The following is an 18,767-nucleotide window of genomic DNA, read 5'->3' as shown; positions in this document are numbered from 1 at the left end:
TACCTATCATAATCGCGGTCACAAATCTCAATAATCTTTCCATGTGGTATACTTGTATACAAATTTTCGAAATCCAAAGTATTAATGCCGGAAATATCATTATTCTTAATATAATCCAAAACTTCAACATTACTATTTATAGCAATACTTTTCTCTAATTTATTCATACTGCTGCATTTCTTCAAGCACTCTTCCTCTGTATCAAATCTGTTTCCATTGCCCTCGCATCCTCCATAGATGAATTCCGTGCATTTTCCGGTTCTGGCATCGTAATAAAACTTGGGGAAATATGCACGGCACGGTCCAGTATCATGCTTCATCAGGCAGGAGTTAACTTCTGCAGTAAAAAATAATTAATTTAAAAAGTATAGTACGGAGACAACTGTTTGCAAATTTCTCTATAAATAAAGTCTACTGGATCTAAAGAAAGAAAAAATAAATAAATAAATGAAATTTTAAAAAAAATTTACATGCTTTATACTTGAAGCAAAGTTATAAGTTTAAACTATATATATCATCATGTCGTGAAGAATTATCAGGGCTTTCAAACGGACAAAGAACTTCTATATTTCTAACTATTTTAAAAGTTATTAAATTTTTTTTTAAAAAAATCGCGATTTGGTGATATTTTTCCCCCTCGTAAAAAATTATCAAAATCACTGCCTTATTCTCAGTTTTTGCATATTTTTATGAGCCCCAATAATGTAACGTTTGAGTAAGTTTTCAAACTTTAAAAAACTAGTGGGCTGCTCGCTAAAGCTTGCCAACCCTCGAAAATTGCTACGCAATCTTATATGGTTTGCTTCGCAAGTCAAGCTCGCTTCGCTCCCTACTAACTTACGTATATTGCAAATGCACAAAATTCTAAGAATTCAAAACAATCATTCAAATCAATATAACAACTTTTTTTTAAAATAAATTACATCTTTTTAGTAAATACTAAGTACCAGCTCGCACTGACCAGAGTGCTGGTGTAAAATATTCTTAGTGATAGATGGTTCATGGGTTAGAATTTCCTTGCCATTAGACTAATCATGGGAGGTTTTCGCTGTTTTTTTTTCTCTATGTAACGCAACTGTGCATTCATAAAGTTGTACGCGAAGCTAGTTTGTCCTCTGCTTGATCCAGAAGCTCCCTTGTCTTCTTGATTGGATTCAAAATTTACAAGACTATAGAGTTGAATATAAATAATCATTAACTCAAAATTCTGTCTACCTTTCAATGCCGGTTGTACAATACAAAATAAAATATTTAAGAAAAAGTCATATTAACGGCAATTTCCATCACCATTCGAAATTTTAATTTTTAATATGTAGTGGTGCCGAGTGGTTAGCGTGTCTGACTGCGGAGCCATTGGCAGCTGGTTCGAATCCTGTTCGAATCCAGAGCATAGATGTTTCTTTCTCTCTCTGTCCTACGTCCTTTCACCTTTGTGTGAATGTGTGAATGCGACCCGCTCTATAAACGGGTTTGTGGTTGTCTGACGTGGGCGACGCTGCTCCACCGCCGTGGCTTTGCCACAGGTGCCCACTGGGTAACGAGAATAGAGTAGCAGTTCTGGCATTTCTGTGACCAATGAGACAAACCGTCATTTAAAAAAAAAATATGTAGTGGTACACCGAGATTATAGCTTAAAGCTGTTTCATTCATTTTTCTACTCTATATTGTGTTGATATTCGTTTTTTTTTCTCCCATTTTAGAGGTTATTATAACTCAATTTTGGAAAAAGAGTCTACTACATTATGGCAAGGGTGGTTATTATAAGACACCCTGTTTAAAAATATGTATATAATAGTAAATCTAATTACCAGCAGCTCTATTTGGGCAGTTTTCAGGGAGGACACATTGTCCATCATCGGTTCTGACGTATCCCATCTTGCAGTGGCATCCATTGACACACATCTTGTTGCATATTTTGGGTGGATTGTCATAATTTTTACAAGTAAGAGGACATGCAGTTCCACAAGTTTTGTATTCTTGATTTTTGCCACAAACAGCTGAAAACAATGCTTAAATTTATATTGAAGTTTCATTTTAAACTAAATGTATTGATGAACTCATAAATAATTTTATCAAAAAGATTCAAATAGTTTAAAAGTTAAAGATTGCTTTGAAGTATCTATGCAGGAACTTTTTAACAACTCTCAAGCATAAATAGTTATTTTAAAAATATCTTATTCTATACTTAATGAAAAAAATAAACACTTCAAACTACAAAAACTTTTTAAAAGGCTAATTGTATGGCTGTTGTAATTTAATCTTATGTTAATTTAATCTTATTTTAATTTAATCTTATCCTAATTTAATCTTATCTTAGTTTAATATTATTTTAATTTAATATTATCTTAATTTAATCTTATCTTAATTTGATCATATTTAATTAATTTATTTCTTAATTTAATCTCATAACACAAAATACAAATTTATTTTTACTTTAACTAACAATTATAAAACTGATACAAATTTAAAAATGTTTGTTTCTCAATTAAAAAAAAATTTCAGTTTTAAAATACGCAATTAGAACTTTGTTGTAATCGGAGCATCATGCATTGTAAAACAATTCGGATAAAATTTCGGATAAAAGTTCTGGTATTTTTTCCATAAATCTATTCTGGTTTCATCCATAAAATCTATTTTTTCCATAAAATGTTATACAGTCATTTTTAAAGTAATATATATTTAATTATAATGATTCGGTGTTTTTATTGTAATTATTACTGTAAAAATTACGGTATATCAGATATTTTATTCCGTAATATTTCACGGTAAAAATAGATTTTACGTTAAAAAGTAATATCACCCCATACTTTTTACCGTAATATGTTCCAGAATTTTTTATAGTGTATTGCCATCAAAGGCTTGATTGAGTATAATTCTTAATTTTAAAAGAAAATATTCCGAAGAAACATATTTTAAATTAGCTAACACCAATTGACCAAAATAGATTGGACTTTTTCCCACGTTTTCTAATAAAGAATGAAACAGACAGCTCTGTTGAAAGCTATTTGTTTTAAAAAATTCATCGGGGAAATGCTTTAATAAAAAGTCACAAATCGTATCTCACTCACAGTTTCTCTTCCTTCTTTTCCTTTCTTTTGATTTTATTATTACTTTTTTAATTAACGTGAATTTATTGGGGGTATTTTAGTTAAATAAAGAAATTATAAAGACTTTATTTATTGGAGTAAAAATTTTTTTGGAGTAAAAAAATTTAAAACTTTTAACTATAAGACATTGTATCTCATTAATAAATCTTATCAAAAAGGAATATAAGAATTCCATACTGCAAATAAACAATTCGGCTCTTTGGAAACAGCAGCTGTCGTTCTAAAATAAGCCGGGCTAATTGGATAACTTATTCAGTACTTTCTAATTAACCTCTCACTTTTTCGGTTTGTTTCAGTTGATCAACATATTTTCAGGCTAATTTGAAAATATAACTTTTATTGCTTGATTAGTCTGCTTTCATTGAGGTTGCAATAAGACCAGAATTATTAAAACTTATTGAAGGAATATTGCATAAATCCCAATCAAAATTCATTCTAATTGAGTAATTTTGATCTCATTTCTTAATTAATTTAGATGCATATTGTAATAAGCCTAAATCATATTAGAAAGGTTTAAAAATAGTACTGAAGATTTTTTCACTACTGGAAGTGATATTTGCATGGACCCGAATTTTTCTATGAGCTTGTAACAACAATACGATAAACAAAAAAATTTCCACAAGACTCGTGAGTAAATGACTTCAATAAAAGAGGAACTGAGCACATACCATTGCGAATGCTGCATTCATTTGGTCTTACACATTGTCCATACTTGATTTCAACGTATCCTTCGTCACAGCGACATCCTGGAATGCACGCAAAACTGCAAGCTCTGGTTGGATTCAAATAATTCTCGCATGTGATGGGGCATTGTTTTCCACAGATATAATAATGTGAGTTGGCTGGACAATCTGGAAAAGTAAACATTGTGCATGCAATTTTACAGTAAAAAAATGGATACTCTAACATCATGAGACTTTTTTCGTTTTTGACGAAACCTTTTCCCTTGTGGTACACTCTCAAAGCAAAAATTTGGTCAAGATAAAGAATTCCTCGAGAAACGAATTTCGTCCAAAGTTAAGAAATATTTCGTCATTCAATTTATTTCAAAAAATAATTAACATTGTGTCTCATGGTATCTAACAGGCGGTATTTTGGATCACTTTTTCATGGGCATCATATGGGTAGATCAACAACGCAAGGACAGATGAATTATATCCATACCCGAACTAATTGGAAAATATAATTTTAACTGCTTGATAAGTCTGATTTCACTGCGGCTGCAATAAGACCAGAATTATTAAAACTTATTAGAGGAATATTGCATAAATCTCAATAAAAATTAATTCTAATTAAATACTTTGATCTCATTTCTTGATAAATTTAAACGCAGATTGTAATAAGCCTAAATCATATATAGGTTTAAAAATAGTACTGAAAGGTTTAAAAATAGCACTGAAGATTTTTTCACTAATAGAAGTAATAATTGCATAGAGCTGAATTTTTCTATAAGCTTGCAACAACAATACGATAAACAAAAAAATTACCACAAGACTCGTGAGTAAATGACTTCAATAAAAGAGGAACTGAACACATACCATTGCGAATGCTGCATTCATTTGGTCTTACACATTGTCCATACTTGGTTTTGACGTATCCTACGTCACAGTGACATCCTGGATTGCACATAAAAACACAAGCTTTGGGAGGATTCAAGTAATTTTCGCATGTGATGGGGCATTTTGTTCCACAGCTATAATAATGAGAGTTGACAGGACAATCTGAAAAAAAAAAACATTGTGCATGCAATTTCACAGTAAAAAATGGATACTCTAGCATCATAAAAATTTTTTCGTTTTTGGCGAAACCTTTTCCCTTGTGGTACACGATCAAAGCAAAAATATGGTCAAAAGGACGAATTCTTCGCGAAACGAATTTCGTCAAAAGTAAAGAAATATTTCGTCATTCAATTTATTTCGAAAAATAATTAACATTGTGTCTCAAGGTATCTAACAGGCGTTATTGTGGATCACTTTTTCATGGGCACCATATGGGTAGATCAACAACGCAGGGACAGATGAATTACATCCATGCCCGAAACGGGTCTGGAACTCCTTGACCACCATACAGCCGCTCGGCTCGTTTCGTTATTCTAGTTCCGATCGTTTAGTCTTCATTTTCGCTCATAGTCTCTGTTAATACATTACAATGAAGTTCCGAGTTGAGGTAACATTTTCGTCATGTATATGACATTTTGCATTTGGTCTCGTAATTTCGTGACTAAATGATTCCGAAAGTTATCGAAATGGAATTCAAGAATTGCTGAATCGTCAAAAAGGAGAATTTTATCTCTGAGGGTGTAAACAAATGGCTATTCATTCCATTGGCCTAACCTAACTGAGTATTGAACACAGACAGAAAACAAATGACATATATAAAATAAAATAAATGATATTTATTAGAAAACTTAATTAAATTTGCTTTATGCATTATTTCCTCATTGACCACTTTTAATTTTCAATTTAGAAAGCTTGTCACAAATAAAATTATAAAAGTATATATATTAATATTTAAGTTAAAAAATACTAAGATTTTGTGGAAATCTAAAGATTGGGGGAAGATAGAAGAATAAGAACACAAACCTGTTCTATTGTAGGAGAGAAAGGGAAGGAGTTGAAAAAATATAATTGGAAACATCTTTAAGTATCATCACAGTTGATGAACATCAGAGTTTTTGACAGAAATGTACAATTTCACGGCATAATATAAAGGTTCTGAACACCTGATTCACAAGATTTAAAAAAAAAAAGAAATTTGAGTTTAATTGTTTTTAATTGCATGCAAATTCTTTTTAATTCTGTTTAGACAAGTTTTTTTAATTGTGTGCAAATCAAGGTGCATTTATCTATTTGCAAAAAAAGTTAAAGTTGAAAATAATATAATTACTTTATTGTTTTATCGCAGTAGATGGATANTAAAGAAATATTTCGCCATTCTATTTATTTCGAAAAATAAATAATATTGTGTCTCAAGGTATCTAACAGGCAGTATTGTGGATCACTTTTTCGTGGTCACCATATGGGTAGATCAAACAACGCAAGGACAGATGAATTACATCCATGCCCGAAACGGGACTGGAACTCCATGTCCACCATACGGACGGTCGGCTCGTTTCGTTATTCTAGTTCTGATCGTTTAGTCTTCATTTTCGCTCATAGTCTCTGTTAATGCATTACAATGAAGTTCCAAGTTGAGGTAACATTTTCGTCATGTATATGACATTTTCCATTTGGTCTCGTAATTTCGTGACTAAATGATTCCCAAAGTTATCGAAATGGAATTCAAGAATTGCTGAATCGTCAAAAAGGAGAATTTTATCTCTGAGGGTGTAAACAGATGGCTATAAACTCCACTGTTCTAACCTAACTAAGTATAACACTCACCTATATAACAGGCGCACTAACCTAACTAAGTATTGAACACAGACAGAAAACAAATGACCTGTATAAAATAAAATAAAAGATATTTATTAGAAAACTTAATTAAATTTGCTTTATGCATTGTTTTCTCACTGACCACTTTTAAAATTTAATTTAGAATGCTTGTCACAAATAAAATTATAAAAGTATATAAATTAATATTTAAGTTAAAAAAGACTAAGACTTTGTGGAAATCTAAAGATTGGGGGAAGATAGAACTATAAGAACACAAACCTGTTCTATTGTAGGAGAAAAAGGGAAGGAGTTGAAAAAATATAATTGGAAACATCTTTAAGTATCATCACAGTTGATGAACATCAGGGCTTTTGACAGAAATGTACAATTTCACGGCATAATATAAAGGTTCTGAACACCTGATTCACAAGATTTTAAAAAAAAATAGAAATTTGAGTTTAATTGTTTTTAATTGCATGCAAATTCTTTTTAATTCTGTTTTGACAAGTTTTTCTAATTGTTTGCAAATCAAGGTACATTAATCCATTTGCAAAAAAAGTTAAAGTTGAAAATAATATAATTACTTTATTGTTTTATCGCAGTAGATGGATATTAATCATTTATACGAAATGTTCAAGTTGCCTTTCATTGTTTTAAGATTTGAAATCCAACTAAGAAATAAAATTTTTAAAAAAACAATTCAGGTATATGTAGAGATTTTTTTCTGTCATATCACAGTTTATGAACAATAGGTCAATTAGAGAAACGTTTAAGTTCACATCCATAGTTTTAGGAATTTTAAACCAATTTAATAAACTAAATAAAAATATTCTAGACAAATATGAGGTTTTTTTAAAATTTTATCGAAGTTGATGAACATTAGGCTGTTTGGAGAAATTTTAAAGTTCCCTTCCATAATCTTAGAATTTAAACTTTACCAAGAAATTAAATAGAAAATCTATATGAGTTTTTTACCCTTTTTATCAGATTTAAACATTATATATCTGTGGAGGTTGACGTCAGGTATAGCTGAAATAACTACGCTTTTGTTATTAATAAATTTAATAAAAAACATAACAATAGATATGAAACAACGGCTGCGTTTGAGCGTTTTCGCTGAAGTGTTACAAAAGTGGGGTGGCGCTGCTGTAGTGGAGGTTGGATTCCCTCATTGGCCATCCGACAAGAAGCACCTGCCCTCAGGTGGGCATATGAAAAAAAATTCAAAAAATTCTTACATAATAGCTAAATATCATTTTACATTCTAAAATACTTATACATCATCTGAAAAAAATTTCAAAAAACATAATAATAATCAAAATATTAAAGAAATAATTTTCAAAATAAAAATAATAAATCTCTGGGAAAAACTAAAAGTGTTCTTGTGGCGTAACTACCGCTACAAATATTAATTACCAAATCAATAGTATATAAGAGATGTTAACTTGATTCTATCATGAGGTACCTTTTGATAGATGAAGGTTGACATACTCTAAGATTAAGATTAATGAGGGGAGTTTAATCTTAGACTGTGGCGTAACTACCACTACAAATATTAATTACCAAATCAATAGTATATAAGAGATGTTAACTTGATTCTATCATGAGGTACCTTTTGATAGATGAAGGTTGACATAGTCTAAGATTAAACTCCCCCTCATTCTAAAGAGTTCTGAAGAAAATGTAATTTTAAGTATTATCATCAAACCAATGTTTGATGTATTCTGCGCATGTACTGGTCTTTGAAGGTCCATCAAAAAAAGCACATTTTTCGACATCAAAAGTATCATAAGGTTTAATTTTTGTTATCGTATAAGTCCTATGTATTTCGGTTTTAGTTTCAATCCTGGTCCAAATTGTGTACAAAAGTTCTGCTGATAATTTGGAGATTACAGAAATTATTGTAGATTTTCTATTTGTCCATTTGCGCTCGGTAAACCAGTACTTACAGAGAAGTGACTCCAATTTATAAATAACTTCAATAGCATCTGTAGATTTAGTTGGGTATAACCAGCAAAACTTTGTCATAGCGTCTATAACTGCAAATATGTATTTATAATTCTTGTTTGTGGTAGGCAATGGTCCTAAATGATCAATGTGATAAGTGTGCAGAGGAATGGATTCTTTTTCAATCGGATGTAATAATCCTTCTTTTTTTCCACACTTTCGATTTATTAAAATGCAAGGAACACAGTTTTTAATAATACGGTCTATTTTTTTATTTCACTTTAGGGATATGGAATTGATGTTTCAATGATTCTTCAGTACGCTTAGAGGTATAATGTCCGCGATCATGAGCATTTCGTATAATATCATTCTGGATGCTTTCAGGAACGACAAGAAGTTATTCACCATCAACAAATTTGTATAGTATGCCAGATTTAAGAACAAAAGTCATCATAGGGTTTTGTTTTCAAAAGTTCTTTAACCGTTTGGATTTCACTATCTTCTTCCGGAACTTTTCTAATTTTCGTAATGAAACTATCCTGTACTATCATAATGGGATATCTACTTAGCGCGTCAACGTGATACATTTTAGAACCGGAACGGTGTTCAATGATATAATCGAAATCCTGTAGCAATAATGCCCAGCGCGCTATGCGAGTACACAAATCATTTTTATTTAATGTCATCGCAAACACATTACAATCGCTCACAATTTGAAAATGTTTTCCTAGCAAGTCAACTCCAAATTTTTTTTAAAGCCTGAACAATAGCTAAGACTTCGAGCTCATAACTACTGTATTTCGCTTCGGCATCAGACGTTTTCTTACTCATAAAGTATACCGGGTGAAACGCATTATCTTCTACCGATTGAAATACGTCCATAACCATGAATACTTGCGTTGCAATGTATTTTAGTATCCGCGTTTTGATTGTAAATGCTAAGAACGGGTGGAGAAGACAAATTATGTTTTAAATTTCTAAATGCTTGTATTTCATTCTCGGTAAATTTAAATTCGCGATTTTTCTTCAAAAATTCAGTTAAAGGGTGCGCAATAATGGAGAAATTTAATAAGAATTTTCAAAAATGGCTAGCTAGACCAAGAAATGATCGTAAATCCTTTCTATTTTTGGGTTCAGGAAAATTAAGTACAGCCTTAATTTTTTGTGGTGACAGGTACATTTTACCATTTTCAATTACATGTCCGAGAAATTCTATTTTTCTAGTTAAAAATGTAAATTTTGAAAAATTTATCTCTAACACGTAAGCAGAAGCGAGTGAAAATACCAAGAAATGATCGTAAATCCTTTCTATTTTTGGGTTCAGGAAAATTAAGTACAGCCTTAATTTTTTGAGATGACAGGTGCATTTTACCATTTTCAATTACATGTCCGAGAAATTCTATTTTTCCAGTTAAACATGTAAATTTTGAAAATTTTAACTCTAACACGTAAGCAGAAGCGAGTGAAAATACCGATGCAAGCCTTTCAAGACCTTCCTCTTCATCTTTCGATGGTATAGTCATATCATCCATAAAAATAATAATAGGACCTTTAATTATCAAATCCTTAAAAATAGTGTTAATATAACGCTGAAAAGCTGCGGGTGATTTGCAAAGGCCAAATGATCCTCGTAAAAATTGAAATTGACCATTATGAGTGACGAAAGACGTATATTTACGACTGTTCGGTTCTATTTCCAAATGAAAAATGCATTACGCAAATCAATTTTGTTAAACGTAGTTGCTCCTTGAAGATTTTCTAATATATCGTCAATAAGTGGTAAATAGTGGTTTAACTACATTTTTATTTAACGCTTTATATTCAATACAAACTCTTGGGGTTCCTTCTTTCTTTTTTACCATTATAACCTGACTGGAATATTTGGAAGAACATGGTTCAACTATACCGTCAGCCAACCATTTTGTCACTTGGACATCAACAATTTTACGTTCTGTAAAAGGTAGTCGACGTGGTCTACGAGTTATTGGAGCTTCATTTTTTAAATTTATAGACATTTGAATTTTGCAAGTTTTAGTTTTGGTTGGTTTATAATTTGAAACCATATTTTGAAGAGTTTCTTTTTGTGTTTGACTAATGCGAGATCCAATTTCTAATTCGAAATCATTTTTAATGGAAATATTTGAAATAGAGAATTGTTCAACGGGTTTCGTTCCACTATTTTCTATCTTTGTTAAAGTGATACCAGCGGTATTAATTTTTATTTCTGCCTGTGCTAAAATATCCATGCCAATTATAGCATCATATGATATAATATTATCTCTAACTATACAAAAAATTTTTTTAAATTCTTGATCATCTATTACAAATTCATGAGTACAACTACCTATTACTTATATTGTCATTCGAAAAATTATATTTATTAGAAAGACTATGTATTTCTTTCATCTACATTGCACTTGAAATAAGTTCAAAAGAGCATGCGAAATATAAAATAAATAATTGATTATTAATTGGATCTAGCTGCATTTAAAGGTTCCTGGTTCAAACAAATGGCTTAACTCTCGAAACCCTTTTAAGTCTTTCACAAAGTTCTGGGGTTTCGGGGAACATCATTTAGGAACCGCTGCTCCAAGGTATCGTGATAAAATTATTAAATTTAACCACATTCCCTAAATGCAATCGCACATTATAAGACTTATATTTTACAGTTAATAATACCGAAATCATTAAATCGGTAATAATAACAGAACTTTTCCGTGCCCGCAACACAATAAATTTACCCTATTTTGATAGTTTTGACCATACTGTGCCTCTCAGTGCATGAAAAACTGATTTAATTTGAGGAGAAAGTGTGATTTTTACTTGCAGGACCGTTATGAGGTTAAAGACGAATAATTGCTTCCACCAACTATAGCATTCATAGTTTTTTAGCATTAAATTTAATAATTAAAAGAAGAAAACATGAAACAGGTTTTAATATGATTTAATTAGATTCTTTGGATATGGATAATTACAGTATTAGTCATGACGGTGGCATCACCTTTTGAGGAAGTCTTTAAATCACATCTCGCGTAACAGCACAATCTTTACACTATTTCAGACATATCTTCATTCTGGAATAAGAAATATATAAATATATCTAATATTTGGTTATAGATTCAACATAATTTATACGTGCATTTTTTTTAATATTATATCAGTATTGGCTCTCATCGAAACCGTTTGCGTTTTTCCTCTTGTAAGTTCTGAATTTTTAAACTGATTCTGATTTTCATAAAACATCATAAAAAGTCAGAACAGAAATTCTGAACAACTGCAAAACAAAACCAGAAGGTCATGATGAAAGAGGCGTTGCCAACATACTCAATAACAATTAACCTCTTTATTTACACATAAAGTTTCTTTACACTTAATACGCATGAGGTATGCATACATCTTTCTTTCTTTGCATACACTTTCTTCTAAGTCTTCCTTTTTGTTAAGGAACAAACTACAACCTGTCTAACAGAAGAACTCTCCTCGCCAGCTATCTGGAGCACAATCTCTAAATATGATTACGAGGTTAAACTCTTTCCAGAAGGAGTGCGAGCTAAAACATTTAGGACAACTATTGACTCGGACCAAACAAAGTAATCTCCCTTCTTTGAAATGTCCATAGCAGTAGACAACCACAAACTCTATGTGGTAGGAGGAGTTAGACCAGCAGTATTCCACAAAACTAAACAGGCATCAATGGGATTCAAACGTGAAACACCGGATTCCATTAAGCTTTAAATTTCTCTCAATATTGAGAAATCTTAAGGGTTGCCAACAATACCACTGTTTGACCTGTTCAACTAATCATTACATTTTGTTTTCTGCAGCAAAAAAAATTATTAGATTTAGACACTTGAAACTGCAGTGGAGAGTAGAAAAATTTAGAAATTTTGAGGGAGTACAATGGAATAAGAAAAATTTACATTTGATTCTTAGTTCGAGATTTATAAAGTGTCAAACTTTCAAAATTGCCGTAAAGAAATATTGATTAATCTACTGTCCGCTGAAATGCAACTATAGATTTAATACTTGTAATGCTAAATTAGCCGTTTTCAATTATAAACTTCACACAAGTTTTTCCTTCAATTGAAATTCTAATTTGTTTGAAAGTTAATGCATTTTTAGGATATAGTATATTGATTTTTTGTTCGCCATACATTTCATTCCTATAATTTCGCAGCATCTAACAGGAAACCTTTTAATATTTCATTGATTTAGTATGACCTTCTTTTAAAGGACACTGTATTATCTGTACATACATTTTTTCATGTCGCTCATGGACTGCAATAGGGGCACAACTCAAAAAACACGCGTTTTGGACTAAGAACATATGTAAATATGAAAATACACATTCTTTCAGCAGCAATACTTGCACAACTCATAATTCAACTTGAAGGTAATCTTCATTTAGGCAAACTAAAGCACTTCTTATGCATTTTGCTTAATAATGAAAACATTAAATCTACTTATCTCAAAACTTGATTTTTTGAGTTGCCCCGCTATTACAGCCCATGAGCGATATATTTCTTACAGATCTGTTATTTTTACTGAATCAATTTTATCAACCATTTTAAATTATAAAAATTAGGTCACAGAATCAGCTTTATCAACTATTTAAGTTTAGGTTGGATGTGAGAACTTTAAATTAATCTAATTTTTAAACCATAATTCAGGCTAATAAAGTCAAAAATAAATCGAATTTAAACTATTCATTTGGTAATTTCTCCGTTCCTGTGGTAACGGTTTGCTGGAAATCCTGGTTTTCAAAAATACAATTCTTATTACTACACAGTTAATAAAAAAATGCAAAATTTAAAGTAAATGTAACCTAATAAGTGCTTTATGCTATTCTCTAAGGTTTCATGATAAAATTACTAAATTTTATCACATATTATGAGTCCATATTGCAATGTTAATTTTACCAAACTCATTACCAAAGCACTTCGCTAAAAATTACTGAGCTTTATGGTGCTTCCTTAAACCAAAAACACGGTAAACTTTAACATATTCTGACAGTTTTGACTATTCATTTTTCTCAGTGCATGAAAAACCGAATTAGTTTGGGGAGAAACTACAACTTTTACTTGCAGAACCGTCATAGGATAAAAGACAAAAGAAATTCATATTGTTTTATCACTTAATTTAATTATTTAAAGAGAATGTAAAACATCAGGATAATTATTTTTAATATGATTTAACTAGATTCTTTAGATATAAATAATTATTGTAGAGTCTTGAAAATGTCGTCAGCTTTTGTGGAAGTCTTTAAAGCCCATTCATTACAGCGCAATGTTTGCATTATTTCAGACATATCGTCATTCTGAAGTAAAAAATGTAGATATGCATGTATTATTTGTTGTTAGATTCGCCATAATTTTATATTTATAAAAATTCTTGTTATCAAATTCCAGAAAATACCCAGTTTCTAATAATGGCTTTTTAGGATTCGTTAATAATAATTATTAGTTACAACAGTTTTTGCAGCTAAATACTCTTTTATGGATTCTTTTATGTGTATTATTTAAATTTATCTCAAAAAAAATTCCTCTTAAGAATAAATAAAAGCATTTATTGACTCCAATAAGACATATTTATAAAACATTACAGATTAGGAATGAATCTAATTACGGGATCTATTTTAACAGCTTTCGGGACGAACACATCTTCCGTCGTTGGTTCGGACGTATCCCTTCTTGCATTGACATCCAATGATGCACATCTTATTGCACATTTTGGGTGGATTCTCGTAATTATCACAAGTAAGAGGACAAGCTGTTCCACAAGTTTGGTACTCTTGGTTTTCACCACAGACAGCTGAAAACAATACTTAATTTAATATCGGAAATCTTTTGAACATACCTAAATTACAATACAACACTTTTACTAAAAAATATTCAAATATAAATCAATCGTAATTTATGGATTTATTACGATTTACTGAAAACTGTTTATACGCTTTCCAGTAATAATGAGTAATTTGAAAACCTAAGATATAAATGCTAGTCGCAGCATAAGCATTAATTGCTGATAGGGTAAATTTAATATGAAGTAGCATTGTAATATAATACTAGCCGTAGCATAAATATTAATTGCTGATGGGGTAGATTTAATATAAAGTAGCATTGTAAATATTATAAAATCCTAACCTATAAGCATATATTAAACCTAACCTTTAGTATGTAACAGTATGCAGCGACTGTCTTGAAAACTATTTCAACACAGGTGCTTGTCATTTTTTCTATTCTGTATTTTGCTATTCAATATTCGTTTGTTTTCCTCATTACACAGTTTTTAAAAATTCAATTCTAAAAAGGGATTCTGAAACCCCATTGTATGGTTGGAGATCATGGCATATCCTGTACAAAAAAAAATTCCTATATAACAGCAACTCTATTTACCAGCAGCTCGATTTGGGCAGTTTTCAGGGAGAACACATCGTCCATCCTTGGTCCGGACATATCCTTTCTTGCATTGGCATCCAATGAGACACATGGCGTTGCATATTTTGGGTGGATTGTCATAATTGTCGCAAGTAAGGGGACAAGCTGTTCCACAAGTTTGGTATTCTTGATTTTCATCACAAATAGCTAAAACATGCACAAATTAAAATTGTATGGGAGGAGGAAATATTTTACATTCTTTTGGAGCTTTAATCATAAACTAAATTCAAATAACTTCAAAATTAGTAATCATTTGAATTCTATTAATTTATTTCTAAATTAACAATAATTTGAATTAGACTAACTTCAAAATTAACAGTACTTTGAATTCAAACAACATTAAAATTAACAATACTTTTAATTCAAATAAATTCATATCGAAGGTATACCATTGCTGCATTCATCTGGTTGTACACATTGTCCATCCTTGCTTTTGACGTATCCTTCGTCACAGTGACATCCTGGTTTGCACATTAAGACACAAAATTTGGGAGGATTCAAATGATTCTCACATGTGACAGGGCATGCTGTTCCACATTTATCGTAATGCGAATTAGCAGGGCAATCTGCAAAATAAACGGAGTGAGAAGATACATTTAAAAAATAAATCAGTAAAATTATGAGCTTGAAGCAGCATAGTAATAAGCTTCAAGTTTTCTAAAGGTTAAAATTTTCTCAAACTGTTCCTTTTCATTGTTTCCAGGTTGATACTGTGCGAGTTCCCTGAATTTCCATCAAATAACATCACAATACATAGAAAAATGTCTTGATTACATGGAAATAGGATCGATTATTTTCCAAAAACTCTCTTCAGAACAATTAAAAATGTAGCTTGTCATTATAGTGCCCCAAGTTATTTAATTATAAAACTTAATCATTTTCTTAAAGCTAAGTCTCTTGTGCAGTTTAAAATTATACATGGTTCTTTGTAGTCTAATATTATTTATTACTCTAGTATTTTTAAATTATACATAGTTAAATATTATATATAATAATCTAAAATTATTTTAGTACTTTCCAATGTTTATGCCATTGTACAAAGGCACGTGTATATGGGTAATACTTTAAGACGATTTGATTTGTGCAAAAGAAGGAAACTATTTCGAAAGATTTCATCTTAACAGGCAAAATGGTGTATTAAAAACGAGAAAAAATAATGTATTGTAAAAAAGTATGAAAATTATTCTTGCTATCAAGAACTTATGCTGTTTTCTTAAAATACGTATTTTTAAAAGAAGAAATAGTAAAATTAGGGATAATCCATACTTGACCATTACTTTATTAAAGTATTAAATAAATAAATACTTATAAATACTAAATATTAATAAATAAAAAGTATAAATAAATAATAAATAGTAATACATAATAAAAATTATGCATATTAATAAATATATAAATAATAAATACATAATTGTTAATTCATAACTTGCATTATATAGCAATTTTTACACGGTAAGGCTAAAGCCTCAGCAACAAAGCACAAAATCAAAAACTGCTGCAACTTTGACCATTACTCAATTAAAGTATTAAATAAATAAATACTCATAATTATTAAATATTAATAATATATATAAATACATAAATAATAAATANATTTAAATAATAAATATATAAATAATAAATATATAAATAATAAATATATAAATAATAAATATATAAATGCTAATTCATATCTAGTAGTATATAGTAATTTTTACCCGGTAAGGCTGAAGCCCCAGCAACAAAGCACAAAATCAAAAACAGCTGCATAGTTACTGTATTATATTTTTAACAGAGTAAAAAGTTAAAGATTGGTAACTCTTTTATAACGGAAAAATAGCTGTACAAATTCCCATCAATTGCTGTTATCTATCATAACATAACAAATCAATGTTTTTTGGGAAATTACATGTGTTTAATATTTTACATTTTTGTGATAAAAAATCAGTTCCAACGTATTTCAAGATAAAAATGGAAAAAAAGGAAAGAAAAAATTCATATGTGAAAAATGTATATTTATTTTATTGTATTTCTTAGTTTCGTATTAGATTTAACCCTTTCGAAAAGGATATAAACTGTCCCACTTATTTTGGACACTGTAAAAAATTCTAATAATCTTGTTTCTTAAACTAAGCAGTTTTTAATGTTTAAATTTATATTTTTATAATCGCAATGATATGACATATCGCTTTATTATAGTTCTTTAAACGGTGGTGAAAGATCTATTGACTCTTCTTGACTAGAATTTTAGTTCCAATTTTTTTGCCCACAAAAATGCTTAAATGTGAAGTATTTTATGCTTTAAATTAAACCAATGAGTTTGAACTAAAATATTCTTGAATGCTGGCACTTTCAGTTATTTGTTGTTGGGTATTTTTCAAATAAATTTGAAAAAATATATTAAGTATGTTGAATATAATTTTAAGAATTTTGTTGCTTATTACAGTTTGCTCTTACATTTAAATAAAAAGAAATAACAATAGACTGAATTGAATCTGACTAAAATTGAAATCCCAACCATTTATATTTGAAAAACATTTTCGAGGCTGAATACTTGAAATTTATTTTTTCAATTTTAACTTTTCTCATTTTAGTTATATCTTACCTTTTTTTAATTTTGAAATTGGATATCTATATATTTAATATCTTAATATCTAAATATCTACATATATTATCTATATTTATAAACCTACCTGAATTGATCAACGATCAATTCAGCTAGATCAATGATCAATCACTTACCAGCAGCAAACAATTGGAAAACGTTTTCCTTTAAAGTAGAATAGTATAAACAACTGATTTATTGCATCATTTGATCGAATGATAAAGTGAAGTAATAGAGTTCAACCTCTGGCTTGGACATCTCGATATGCATGAAATAGTTGTAATGAAATTTGATTACACAAACCTAAAATAGTAGATCTTCTATTTCTTCTAAAACTTGAAAATAAAATATTTTACAGCTTCCGTGACCAACTGCTTTTTTTGCCAAAAATTAAAGTGTGGAGGAAATGGGCTCAAATCCCTTCCTAGCCCTAGTCGGGTTAGTTTATATCTAAAGGCGTGTTCAGAACACGTCCGAAGGTACCAATGTGGGGTTTTTTATTGGTTTTATTGGTACAACATACATATGCAGGCTTGTGTGCTCAATTAAGGCTTATAAACTTTTCTCAAATAGAAGGACAGATAGCACAATACAGAAAAGGACATTACAAAGAATACATCCAGGGTTACGGCGAGATTCGAAACTGCCACCTCCACGCTTAACAGAGCGTTTGGAGGTCGTTACAGCTCGGACAGGGAGGCCCCCCAAAGTGGGGGCTAAAATGCCGATGCTGTACCATTTACCAAAAGATCATTTGGTAAATGGTACAACATTTACCAAAAGATCACTGGTAAGGAAAAAATACGTCACTGGTTTATTCTATGCTTGATAAGAGGACACAATAATTACTTTAAGTTTTTACTCACTATAAAGTTTGCCCGCAATTATTATTATTAAATTTATTTACCCAAAAAAAAAAAATTGCTTTGAATAGTTCGTATACTACAAATCACATTACCTAATGCAAATTTTAGAGACTTTTGTTTTTTAAACGAAAGTATCGAAAATAAAAGTTCAGAAAACAAATGAATCTTATAATATCCTCATAATGAACCTCTAAGAAATTTAAAGCCACATTTTCAGTAAGAAATGAGTAATTCTTTTAATTATTTATTTTTGCAGATAATTATATTTTATTTTATATCTGTCATTAAGCAGCCGACCCAATTTTGAACTTTCAACTACTGATGTTCATCTCCATAGTCTTGTATTTTTGAACCAACCCAGAAGGCAAGGAGACTCTCTGACCAGTACCCCCAGAGGTTTGATTTGTTATGGTAACATGGAGGACTTTGTGACTCGACAGATTTAACGTGTA

General features: G+C 30.2%; 1 protein-coding gene across 1 annotated transcript in view; it reads right to left on the bottom strand.

The window, feature by feature from the left end:
* LOC107448408 (zonadhesin) overlaps positions 1-18,767 on the bottom strand; it is a 61,379-nt gene that overhangs the window by 8,490 nt on the left and 34,122 nt on the right. The window contains exons 12-20 of the mRNA XM_071179089.1: positions 16,315-16,366; positions 15,255-15,431; positions 14,824-15,012; positions 14,069-14,239; positions 9,901-9,977; positions 8,431-8,644; positions 4,646-4,828; positions 3,776-3,958; positions 1,809-1,997 (exon numbers count right to left, since the gene is read on the bottom strand). Of these exons, the coding sequence (XP_071035190.1) occupies positions 1,809-1,997; positions 3,776-3,958; positions 4,646-4,828; positions 8,431-8,644; positions 9,901-9,977; positions 14,069-14,239; positions 14,824-15,012; positions 15,255-15,431; positions 16,315-16,366 (1,435 nt within the window). The remainder of the gene's footprint in view (positions 1-1,808; positions 1,998-3,775; positions 3,959-4,645; positions 4,829-8,430; positions 8,645-9,900; positions 9,978-14,068; positions 14,240-14,823; positions 15,013-15,254; positions 15,432-16,314; positions 16,367-18,767) is intronic.

The sequence above is a fragment of the Parasteatoda tepidariorum genome, chromosome 3 (assembly GCF_043381705.1).
Source record: "Parasteatoda tepidariorum isolate YZ-2023 chromosome 3, CAS_Ptep_4.0, whole genome shotgun sequence".
Taxonomy (NCBI): domain Eukaryota; kingdom Metazoa; phylum Arthropoda; class Arachnida; order Araneae; family Theridiidae; genus Parasteatoda; species Parasteatoda tepidariorum.
Note: the sequence above shows the minus strand (reverse complement) of the source record. Positions and strands in the feature narration are given on the sequence as shown.